Here is a 12,694-nt window from a genome sequence, read left to right as displayed (position 1 = left end):
CGTCGGGTTGCCGGGTTGACCCGACCCGGTATGAAAAATTATCTTCCATATTTCAATTGAGAGTATTTTGATTTAGGAAAATTAACGAGTATTTGATAAAAAAAAGTTACGAATATTATTAATTCAAAATTTTTCTTACAAATTAGGATTTGTTTGGGATTGCTGTAATATTTTATGAATATAATTGTAAAGTTATTATAGGAAAATAACTTAAATAGTTTGATTGTAAATATTATTTTTTTTTTCATAGGAAAAATTAAAAAAAAAAAGTAGTAGCAAAAAACCCCAGCCTTTTGGATTAACCAAGAAAATAATCTTAAGAATTTTCCCACACAAACAGACGGTCGGGATTAACCCGAATACCATATAAATATTTTAACCGAAAATGCCTCACATTTCTGCATCGTTCCGTTTACCCTAACGCTAGGGCTTGGCCACCAGAAGGGAGGCGCTTGGAGAGTGCTCGGCCTGCAAACTTGGGACAACGGTTCTGCCCTTTTTACTCAGTTCTAATCATCCAGATTCTGTTTAATTTTGGTTTTCTATCTGTAATTCTTCGCATATACGCTTCGACTCTTATGACAACTATTCTGGATGTCTGCGATTGTGCTCTTGGATTACTACGCTATTTGAAGTTCTTGGTTAAATGCTTTATGTGATAATTGGTTTGGTGATCTGTTTGATTTGAACTAAGATTATAGTCTGTTTTGTGATTTCTCTTGTTCAGCTGGCTGTATTATTTTCTCTCTCTGGAATTTAATCACACTGGTTATGGTGTGTGTTGGGGCTTTTGGGTCTTGTGCTATGGGCTATGGTGCTGAAGGGCTATTCGGTTTTTATGGGGTAATTTTAGTTTAAGTTTAAGGATAAAGGTTGTTAATTAGTCCCGACATTCGGATGCTTTGAAAAAGTTGATTTTTTGATATCCTTTGATTCTAGTTCTGATGTGACAAAACTATATTGCTAAATCTTCCGAGACTTTTGTTTTGTGAGTTTTTGTGGGGATCAAGTTATTTTGGAAGATGAAATAAGCGGGAGTCATCATGTCTTTTTTTAAGAAATAATGTTTTGTGTCGAGGGAAGGATTAATAAGTTATCTAACTATCTACAGAATATCCTAATGCAGGGGAATTGTCTGTTGGAATTGGGTAGATATGCTAAGAAAGGAGTTAAAGTTTTTGTTTTAGCTAATATTGGTATCCAATTGATAAAATCTGACGTGTGGATGTATTAGGAACTTAATCATGAGTTGCTCTTGAATCAAAGTGCCCTCTAGAATCTTACATTTTAATGCCTAAGTCAGGCTGGAGATTAAAATGAGTAAAATGTGAGATCTTTCTACTTAAAGGAACATGTCTCTGTTATGATTATTGCTTTTAGATTTTTGCTCTTTTGTGAGCTTGCATCAAACTCACAGTAGTTTTCATAATTTAATGAAACATATGGGTCAATTGTTTTGATCATGGTGATATGCCTTTATGCAGGTAAGTAACTTATTGGAATTATACTGCGCATCACCCGATGGCACCGCCAGCAAAGGGTAAAATTACCTCAAAAGTTTTGTTTTTAAAGTCTTGCATGATATTGACTCTTTATCAGCATCATATTGAGAGTTGAGGCTATAAATATAAGCTAACATGTTAGCAGATCTTAATATGAACTTGATCGAACAATGATTTCCAATTAGGGGCATACTGTGCCAATTTTTTGTTGTTGTTGAGTTGGGAGGTAATTGTGTTTCTAATACATATAGTATTTTTAATGTTAAAAATCTATAGGCTAGGTGATTCATCTTCTTAATGTACATCCATTCATGAGCCACTTTGACCAATTCTAACATTTGTTGGTTTTTTAATTTGTGCTTTTAAGTGGCACCTTGGCTAAACTATCACTAGTTGCAATGCGTAGGATATCTCATTGTAGCTAGTGGTCAAGGGGCTTTGCACCTCTATGGTTAATTATTAAATTCTATAGCAAATCCTACTATTTATAGTATGTGGCTACTCTACTATGGCCTCCTATGCTTCATTTGCTCTAATGTAATTAGAAAAATGCAAACCTTTATTCATTGTTATATTGTCATATTTCATTTGGCGGGTGTCATGGTTTTATTATTTTTGGTCGAACTTATCAGGGAGGTCACTCATCATATGGGACCACAAACTAACATTTCCTAGTCTTTACACCTGTGCTTATTTCTAGTATCTTGGTTTTCCTATCACTAATGATAATGCATTGAGAATCCTCATTCTAGGGAGTGGTCCGAGGACTTTCCCGCACTAAGATTCCTTACTGAAGCTTTCATTGACTACTACATAAACAAAACTAGGATGCTGCTCTCATGTGGTCTCCTGCTCCCAGGATAGATATGGTGCTAGAGTTAATTGTATTTTTCAAATCCTGTATCATTTACTTTTAGTGCCAACTTTGTATTTATGTCAACTTTTAATACATCCGATAAGAGATTGTGAGGGGAGGTAAACAAACTTGCTTTTGAACTTGAATGCTTAAATAGTACCCTTTGTGGAGATTTTCATGCTATGTTATAAAAGTATAAATTACTCCCCAAAGGGGAATTTATTGATTCACTCCCAATTGTGTAATCTCAGGTGTGATGATTTACTGAACAGTCATTTAAGTGATGTAGTAAATGCATGAGCACGTTCATGGAATATGAATTTTTTGTTATAAGGCCTATGGTCAGGTTCTATTTCATTAGCACTTTAGGAAAGACCTAAAGTTTAGGCATGCTACGAAACAGCCTTGCAACTAATTTTCTTTATTATTATTATTTTTTTTGAATAAAGGTGTTTCTTCTCTTCGTATTTCATCACTTCATGTCATTAAACTGTTGTTTTACTTGGCACATTAAGTGTTGGGACGTGCAAAATGATGATGACTTCTAAAGTGGAACCGTACATTGCTTATTTTTAATTAAAGAATACAAAGAATTGAATCTTTTTTGTTTGCAGGTTGTGTAAAAATAGCTGAATATATAGAATCTGCCTAAACCAAACCGACTTAGTTATTTTCCAGATCTGAACTGCTTGATTGGGCTCATGGAGATCTAGAATAAAGACAATCTATTTGTTTCTTGAAAATTTCCATTTGCATAGATTGAAAATAAAATGTATTAAATGTAGTAATTTGAGTTGCTTTAGTTCAATTTGTATGTACAAGTTGCATGCCCATGAACAATCACCGAGTCTCATTTGTAAAATTTTGAAATTGCAAATCCTCCCATTCGCGCTCCCAAGTCCCTCAGTTAACACCGCCCCAACCTTTTGGAACATGACTCCTTTGGTCAGAAGCCATGATAGTGAGAAAGTCTTTACCCATCTAAATAGCACCAATATTATGCAGAGCCGCCTTGTCTATTGCTGAGCATGACAATCACTACTTCATCTGATAAATTATCCTCAAGAGCCTCTTCTTTGTTGAGACGAGCTAGTACGATGAAACCTGCTATGACAAGTGGATTATTCCCTGCAACATGGGCCTCATTTCTACTCGAGGCCCTTCCTATTGATCCACCGCCATCTGCTTCTTTCTTTTTCTTCCATTTGGATTTTAATCAAATTTCCCTTACATGATTTCCTTGAGTCTGTTTGGTTTGACGGAATCAAAAGTGAAAAGGAATTCAATTGAAATTAGCTTTTACCCGCATGTTTGGTTGAGAATAAATTGATAGAAAAATATTTTTCTTGTATAGTTGTTGAGTTTTTACCTCTTATGAGAGGAGGGGACATAGGAGTTACATCAATTACTCCATGACTATTTCCTTCTATTTTTTGAGAGGGTTGGGTAGGGAACCAATGAAAAATGTATTTATTCATACTTCCTAGGTAAATCTAATTATCACTCGAGAACATTGAAACGAGACACCCAAAATGAAATTATGATGTAAAATTCTGTTGCAATCCCTCCATTTCTTTCAAACGAAACTGATGTAGTAGATCGGTGGAAGAAGGGGATGCGAAGAAGGAACACAAAACTATGGAACCAAATCCAATCAAATGCTCATAATATCATAATATTCTATGTCCCTACTTTCTTACATCAAATTCTGTATAACATATAAAAAAGAACATTTTAGAAAGCCAAAAAGGTAATAAAGATATGTTATTTCCAAGCATAAAGCTGCCTCCGTGAGTCTCTCTTCCTCCGTCAGTCCATTCACTGCAAAGTATCTATCCACTCTATAGATTCACACATGAGCATCTTTCCCCTAAAAAACAGACATCTTCAGTTTTCTTACTCTCTGATCCCCTCCGCTCCAACTTCCTCTTGCACCTTTGACTCCTCCCATATAGCGATTGTTGTGATCTCTCCATTGTTCTCTCTCACCTCTCCTCCTTTTATAGATATCATTTTCCTCAAAATCAGCCCTTCTTGTTTCTTCCTCCCAATTTCTCCTCATGCTTTATCCTTCACCTATTTCCCTCCTGGTTATCAGTTCAAGAGGTGGCATATTTTTCATATCGCCTAAGATTTCTACCTCTCGATCATCTCTAATTGTGCCGATATTTGGGTTTCACCGGTCCCTTCGCCTCCCGCCGGTCTCTTCGCCTCTGATGTTGCAGGTTGGGTATGAAGTTCCAATATTTTCTTCATCATGTCCTCTAGGTTAAAAAACCTTCCTTCCATGGATGAAATCATTTCCTCAACTTCATATTTGAATTGACTAACTTCTTCTTCTAGTTTCTTTTCCAAAACATCAACTTTCTTCGGTGTCAAAGTTCTAGAATATTGTTCTGATACCAATTTGGTAGGACCTGATGATCAAAATAATACACAATATATAAAATAATAATTTACCCCAAATTAATCCAAAAAGACACAAAGAGAGTTATTTTTACTAATTTCCAATCAAAGTTAGAGAATATGCAAGTTGATTCACTATTCGAGAGGTGAATCGTCTCTCCCAAAATTTTTAGCAGATACTAGGAACCAAAACACATCACAAAAACTGCTGCAGAAATTCCAAAACATAACATAAAAATATCCTAATCCACCATAATACCCCCCAAATAGCTCAAATCCCCTAATAAATGTCCCTTACATCTAATAAATGCCCCTTACATTTTCCCAAAGAGTCCCCCTTTCTCAAAGAGTGTCCTCCCAAAGCCTCTTCTCTTATAGGTGATAAAGGAGGTCTTGGGCCCCACATGGGCAGTTGGATTATTGTTGCCAGCTACATCAATACTCCCCTCCCAAAAAGTCAACTTGTCCTCAAGATGAAAAAAAGGAAATAGCTTCTGAATAGTACTGTAGGGCTCTCATGTCGCCTCATATTATGGTAAATCATTCCACTTGATTAGCACCTCCTTGATCCCCTTATTTCCTTGGCCCATCCCTTTCAGCTCTAATGGTTCTCATTCATTTGTTGAACCAAAGTCCTATTTCTGTAAAGTCGGATCTTCAAATAAACCATGTCCCCAACCTTAAACTGCATATCTCTCATATGTCCATTCGCCTGCTTCTTCATGAATTGTTGTGCTATCTGTAGATGGTCCTTCAATTCTCCTGAAATTTGGTCTCTTTCTCCCAAGTACTGCTCCACTGATGACATTGGTGCGTTGCCATGCCCATAATGTATTAGATGAGGTGGATTCCTCCCATATAGAATTTTAAATGGCATTGTCTAGGCTTCTGTATGATATGAAGTGTTATACCAATATTCCGCTCAGGCTAACCATTTTGCCCAAATCTTTGATGTATATGATACAAAGCAATGAAGATAAGTCTCCACACTGCGATTCACCACCTCCATTTGACTATCCATCTTTGGGTGGTAAGTCTCCACACTTCTCATTCATTTGTTGAACCAAAGTCCTATTTCTGTAAGGTCGGATCTTCAAATAAATCATGTCCCCAACCTTAAACTGCATATCTCTCATATGTCCATTCACCTGCTTCATCATGATTTGTTGTGCTATCTGTAGATGGTCCTTCAATTCTCCCGAAATTTGGTCTCTTTCTCCCAAGTATTGCTCCACTGATGACATTGGTGTGTTGCCATGCCCATAATGTATTAGATGAGGTGGATTCCTCCCATATAGAATTTTAAATGGCATTGTCTAGGCTTCTGTATGATATGAAGTGTTATACCAATATTCCGCTCAGGCTAACAATTTTGCCCAAATCTTTGATGTATATGATACAAAGCAATGAAGATAAGTCTCCACACTGCGATTCACCACCTCCATTTGACTATCCATCTTTGGGTGGTAAGCTGTACTCCTCTTCAGGATAGTCCCTTGCATATTGAATAACTCCCTCCAGAAGTGGCTCAGAAAGATCTTATCTCAATCGGACACAATGCAGTCGGGTATGCCATGCAAATGAACCACCTCTCTAATAAATATGTCTGCCACCGACATCACAGTGTAAGGGTGGCGTAAGGGAACGAAATGAGCATATTTGCTCAATTTGTCCGCCACCACTAGAATCATAATAAACACGTTTGATTTAGGTAGTCCTTCAATGAAGTCCATAGTCACCTTTTCCTACACCTCGGGTAATGCTAACAGCTATAGAAGACCACTTGGAGCCATAGCTAGGTATTTCTGTCTCTGACACACATCACATATGGCCACTAACTCCTCTACATCCTTTCACATGCCCACCTAGTATAGCTCCGCTGTCAATTATGATGTCTTATGAACTCTTGAATATTCCTCAATAGCTGTGCCGTGAAACTCTTGCAACAAATGAGGGATGTGTAGCGATTTCCTCGAAAGCGCAAATCACCCTTAGTATAGTAGCTTCTGACCCATCAGAGAATAACCAGGATGGCTATCCTTGTCCCGTGCAAGTCTTCTCTAATCTTACTCAACTCATCTTGCTCGCACTCATGCTTCAAGGTCTCAATCCATCACCATGGAAATAGATAGAGCCATAACCTAAGGGGCTTCACTACGCTTGGAGAGAGCATCTGCTGCTTTATTTTCTAACCCAGGCTTGTACTGGATCTTGAAATCATAACCCAACAACTTGGAAAATCACCGTTGATGCTCCTCTGTTACCATCATCTGCTCTAACAGGAACTTCAAACTTATTTGGTCAGTCCTGACTATGAAGCGTCGTCCCAACAGATAAGGTTGCCACTTAAGTATTGCCAACAATATCGCCATCAACTCCCTTTCATACACTGATTTCAACATGGTCCTAGCGATCCAAACCTGGCTGAAATAAGCTATGGGTCTCTGACTCTACGTAAGAACTGCTCTTAACCCATAACCTGATGCATCGGTCTCCACTAGAAACGGCTGGCTGAAATTTGGTAGTGCTAACAAAGGAATACTTGTCATGGCTTTCTTCAACTGCTCGAATGCATGAGTGGCTGCCACCCCCCATTTGAAACAATCCTTCTTCAATTGCTCTGTCAATGACCATGTTATATAATTGTTTTCCCTCACAAATTTCTTGTAGTACTCTGTTAGTCCCAAGAATCCTCTCAACTCCTTCAGGGTTTTGGATAAGGGCCACTCAAACATAGCCTCTATCTTGAAAAAATCTGCAGCTACTCCTAATTTAGACACAATGCGTCCCAAATACTCCACCCTTTACTTTATAAAGGAACACTTCTTCAAATTGGCATATAATTGATGCTCCTTCAATTTTATTAGCTCTACCCTCAAGTGTTCCACATGCTCTATTCAACCGACTAAAATATCATCAAAGAAAACCAATACAAACTTGCAGAGGTAAAGTTGAAATACTTTGTTCTAATATGATGATATCCAATTTCAGATCAATCTTGGAGAACATCATCGCTCCATATAACTCATCCAACAACTCATCATGACTGGTATGGAAACATATCCAACACACTTTCCTTATTCAGAGTTTCATGATCTATACAAAATCTCCAACTACCTTCCTTCTTCTTTACCAATAACACAAGACTGGAGAAGGGATTAACATTGACACGAATGATTTGGGCCTCCAACATCTCCTTGATCAGTCTCTCAATTTAATCTTTATGAACTTGTGGGTATCGATAGGATTGAACACTGATAAGGGATACTCCCTTCTTCAGGATGATGGCATGCTCATGCTTTCTTGGGGGAGGTTGGCATTGGGGTAGCTGGAACACATTACTGAATTGTTGTAGGAGTGGCTGGACTATCTCTTGAATCCCCTCATTCCTCATACTTCTTCCTCTCTTGAGGCTCTGGAGCTCCACCAAGAATCCCATCCCTGCTCCCTGGATTGCCCTCGCCATGGTCTTTAGAGAAACCCTAGTTTTGGACGGACTAGAATCCCCCCGAATTCTCACCTTCCTTCTTCTCACCATGAATTCCATAGTCAATGCTTTCCAGTCCACCTTAGTTTCCCCCAATGTTTGTAACCACTTAAAGCCCAAAATTACATCTATGCTCCCTAACTCCAAGGGAAGATAATCCTCCTTCACCTGGATCTACTGCAGTGTCACCATCACCCTAAGTAGATGCCTTTACTCTTCTCCATCTTCCCCATTCCCATATCATCCCAAAATAGCCCGTGTCAACTAGCTTCAGCCCCAATCGGTCCACTACCTGGTTGGAGATGAAGTTATGGGTTGCCCCACGGTCCACTAGAACTATCACTAATTCTCCTCCTATCTGTCCCCTCACCTTCATGGTGTGATTTGAGGTAAACCCCACCATTGAGTTTAGGGAGATCTCCGCCATATCTAGATGCAAATGCTTCTCCTCCTCAACCACCTCCTCCTCATTACAGACTGCAAGTACCTGCAGCGAACGATCCTTGCATCGGTGGTCTGACGCAAATTTCTCATCACAACGGAAACACAATCCCCTAGCCTGCTTCTCTTGAACTTTTGCCTAAGTCAGTCGCTTGAAACTTCCACCCGATCGTGTTCCCAATCCTCTATCCTTGAGTATTTCCCTCTGAATGGGCATATTTTGTATCTTTGGTGCCAAAAAATTAGTTGTCCGGTATGAAGCTCCTAAATTGTTGCCCTTGCTGCTTCTCTCAAGTGAGCTTTTATCCTCCACAAATATGGCTAGCTTCATAGCCTTCTCCAATCCTCTTGGCCTCAATAACTGGACAACATCCCTGATCTCTGGCTTGAGTCCCTTCATGAAATCCCCCTCAAATACTGTCTCAAAAAGCCTCCTTAATCGGCTTGAAAGGTACTTAAACCTCTCCCGATAATCCATTATTGTCCCTTCTTGAACAAGAGCAAAGAATTGCTCGTAAAAGTCGCCTTCCCGACAGGTTCATAAAATGTTCTAATAAACTATCTTTGAACTCCCTTCAGGATCGAATTGGTTCTCTCATGTCTTTCCATTGATACCAAGACAAGGCCTTCCCCTCCAAGCATAAAACAGCCTTCGTGAGTCTCTCTTCCTCCGTCAGCCCATTCACAGCAAAGTATCTCTTCACTTTGTAGATCCATCAATGATCATCTTCCCTCTCAAAAACAAACATCTTTAATTTTCTCACTCTCGGATCCCCTCCACTCCAACTTTCTCTTCTACCTCCGGCTCCTCCCATATAGCGATTGTTGTGATCTCTCCATTGTTCTCTCCCACCTCGCCTCCTTTCATAAATATCCTCTTACTCAAAATCAGACCTTATTTCTTCTTCCCAATTTCTCCTCACGCTATATCCTTCACCCATTTCCCTCATGGTTATCGGTTCAAGAGGTTGCATATTTTTCCTATCGCCCAAGATTTCTACCTCTCGATCATCCCTCATTGTGCCGATATTGGGGTTTCCCCCACTTCCTTGGCCACCCGCCGGTCCCTTCGCCTCTAATGATACCGATTGGGTATGAAGCTTCAATATTTTCTTCATCATATCCTCTAGGTTAGAAAACCTTTCATGGGTGAAATTCTTTCCTCAACTTCAGATTTGAATTGATCAACTTCTCCTTCTAATTTCTCTTTCAAAGCATCCATTTTCTTCGGTGGCATAGGTTCATAATCTTGCTCTGATACCAATCTGATAGGACTTGATGATCAAAACAGCACAAACAATATAAAAATATCAACTTACTCCAAATAGATCCATAAAAAAACACAAAAAGAGCTGTTTTACTAATTTCCAAGCAAAGCAAGAGAATATACAAGTTGATTCACTGTTCGAAAGATGAATCGTCTCTCCCACAATTCCTAGAAGCTACTAGGAACCTAAAAACTACAGCAGAAATTCCAATACATAACTTAAAAAAATCCTAACCATAACCCTATAATAATAAATAGGTCTTATGCCCCACATTGGCAGCTAGATTGTTGCTCCTATAAATAATAAATGAGGTCTTAGGCCCCACATTGGCAGCTAGATTGTTGCTGCCAGCTGCATCAAAGGAATCTGCACCCTAAAAAACATGTTCTTGGAGATTTGTTTTGTTGCTTAATCAGATAATAGTCTTGTTTTGTATTAAATCCATTGCTTGTATTAGGAATTAATATTGCGAATTGTTGTCAGATATGAGGATAAGCCTTTTTTCATATTATAGAATTTTCCTTTTAGGATTTCTTCATCCTTACTCATTAGGTGCCAATGCTAACTTTGAATTGTTGGCGATGCTTAACCCAAGTTTTTAAATAAATGTTGACTTGACAAGAGGATTTAACCGGGTTCCAACTGAATTAACAAGTTATGTTACAGTTAAATCTAATCCTCATGTCATTTTGTTTTACTTCTCTAAGCTAAGCTGTGTATCCCATCATATTTGGCTCGCTTACTATGTTGTGTTGGATCAACCAGACTCTATAATTGCTCCCCCAAATCTTTTTTGATAAATAATATGCATTGGATATGACCAGTTTAGATATATCTTTGACAGCCCGTTCATGGAGCTCTGGCTGTCAATTGGATAGGCTGCACGTATTTTGCGAATAGCTGAAGGCTTTTTTAATATTTGAAGATTGATGTTTTGTTATACTTATTTATATTATTTTTCTATGCATTTACCTGGAATCAGCTACCTCCAAGAAGTCTGATGCCAAGTCTCAAGCAGTGAAGGTTGCCAAGGCAGTGAAGTCAAGTGCTTCTTCCATTAAGAAGAAGGCTAAGAAGATCCGCACTTCCGTGACTTTTCACCGTCCGAAAACACAGAAGAAGCCCGGAGAACCAAAATATCCCAGAATCAGTGCTCCTCCTAGAAACAAGCTCGACCATTACCAAATCCTCAAGTATCCTTTGACGACTGAATCTGCCATGAAGAAGATTGAAGATAACAATACTCTTGTTTTCATCGTTGACATCCGAGCTGATAAAAAGAAGATTAAGGCGGCTGTAAAGAAGATGTACGACATTCAGACAAAGAAAGTTAACACGTTGATCAGGTTAACTAACCTTTTTAATTTGTATTGCTATTAAGTTAGGCTTCGTTTGAGATGACTTTCTTATTGCTTCTTAAATAGCTTTCTAGTTTAAATTTTTTAATTTTTCACTAAAAATCTGCTTTAAGCAGTAAGAAAGTTGTCTCAAACGAAGCATTAATTATATATTTTTTAGCTAATTTGTATCTTGTATCATGATGATGGATTTTGAAGTTATTAAATTTACTTTTAAATTAGTGCAATAGAAATTTTTTTATATATAACAATAATCCCAAAGCAAACCAAGTAATTTTTAAACCCATTTTGATATAATTTTTATCAGTGTGATTATGTGCATTTCATATTCTTTTGTAGGCCTGATGGTACAAAGAAGGCTTATGTTCGCTTGACTCCAGATTATGATGCTCTTGATGTTGCAAACAAAATCGGTATAATTTAGTTCTGATTCTATGGACTGAAAATTTTGTCCTTGGGAGTTCATGTTCTTTAGACCCTTTGCAAGCAAGTAAATTCATGTCATTTTGTTATGTGATTTTGCTTTTTGTTGAACATTCTGTTTAATTTTAAGCATGATGGATGTTGAATATAATAGCTACTTAGAATTTCTTCATTGAATGCATTGTAAGTGTATTAAGTTTATCATATTTCTTCTTAGTTGTAAGGCAACAAATGTTTAACATCTTTTTAACTCAGGCTTATTTGGGATGGCTTTCTTACTGCTTCTTAAAGCAGTTTCTTATCACAAAATTTTTAATTTTTGTATTAAAAAGCTGTTTTAAGAAGCAGTAAGAAAACAATCCCAAACGATCGTAACATCTCAAAAATGAGGTGGTGATGTCTCTGAAGTGATGTCAGTTTGTTTGTCTTTATGTTTTATATAAATATTTTAAACTTATTATCATTATAATAATAGTGATATTGAGGGATGATACATTGCTCTTTTGTGGTGCTCCATGGCTTTGTTGAATCCGTTGGGCATTGTGGTAGGCGACCTCATGCAAGGAAATATGATATTTGAAGTTATTTCTTTGTACTTAGCTTATTTTGATTTGTTGGTTGAGAATTTTAACTATCAATGGGTTTGAGTTTGAAGGTTTTGTATTTGACGGGTGAAGTGTTTGGCTTTATTTGCTCAAAAGTCTCCAAAAAAAAATTAAATTATATCTTTGTGTCAGAATGAGAAATGAAGAGGAAAAGTAAGAATGTTCTTTTAAAAATTGATTCTAAATGAATTTTAAAATACTTAAAATTTTATTTTGAAATCAGTATAATAATAAAATAAATTAATTAATAAAGAATTATATTAGATGGAAATCAAATTTCAAATTAGAGAGAGTTAAAGGAGAACAGTTTACCTTGATCTGTTGGTTGAGAGCTTATATTTTCAACTA

The 12,694-nt window shown here is 37.5% G+C and overlaps 1 protein-coding gene across 1 annotated transcript; it reads left to right on the top strand.

The window, feature by feature from the left end:
• Window positions 1-395: 395 nt before the first annotated feature.
• LOC110093974 (60S ribosomal protein L23A) lies at window positions 396-11,945 on the top strand. Its single transcript, XM_020819051.2, has 4 exons — window positions 396-487; window positions 1,485-1,540; window positions 10,943-11,306; window positions 11,658-11,945. The coding sequence occupies exons 2-4, from the start codon at window positions 1,522-1,524 to the stop codon at window positions 11,740-11,742; spliced, it is 468 nt and encodes a 155-aa protein (XP_020674710.1). The 5' UTR covers window positions 396-487; window positions 1,485-1,521; the 3' UTR covers window positions 11,743-11,945.
• The last annotated feature ends 749 nt before the right edge of the window (window positions 11,946-12,694 follow it).

This window comes from Dendrobium catenatum, unplaced genomic scaffold, assembly GCF_001605985.2.
Source record: "Dendrobium catenatum unplaced genomic scaffold, ASM160598v2 fragScaff_scaffold_0, whole genome shotgun sequence".
Lineage (NCBI taxonomy): Eukaryota > Viridiplantae > Streptophyta > Magnoliopsida > Asparagales > Orchidaceae > Dendrobium > Dendrobium catenatum.
The sequence above is the reverse complement of the archived record's forward strand: the minus strand, read 5'-3'. Positions and strand labels throughout refer to the sequence as shown.

Excerpts from the sequence above, each read along its gene's own strand:
- LOC110093974 (XM_020819051.2), top strand. Across the intron at positions 11,307-11,657 it reads AAAGTTAACACGTTGATCAG|GCCTGATGGTACAAAGAAGG; the intron begins GTTAACTAACCT and ends ATTCTTTTGTAG.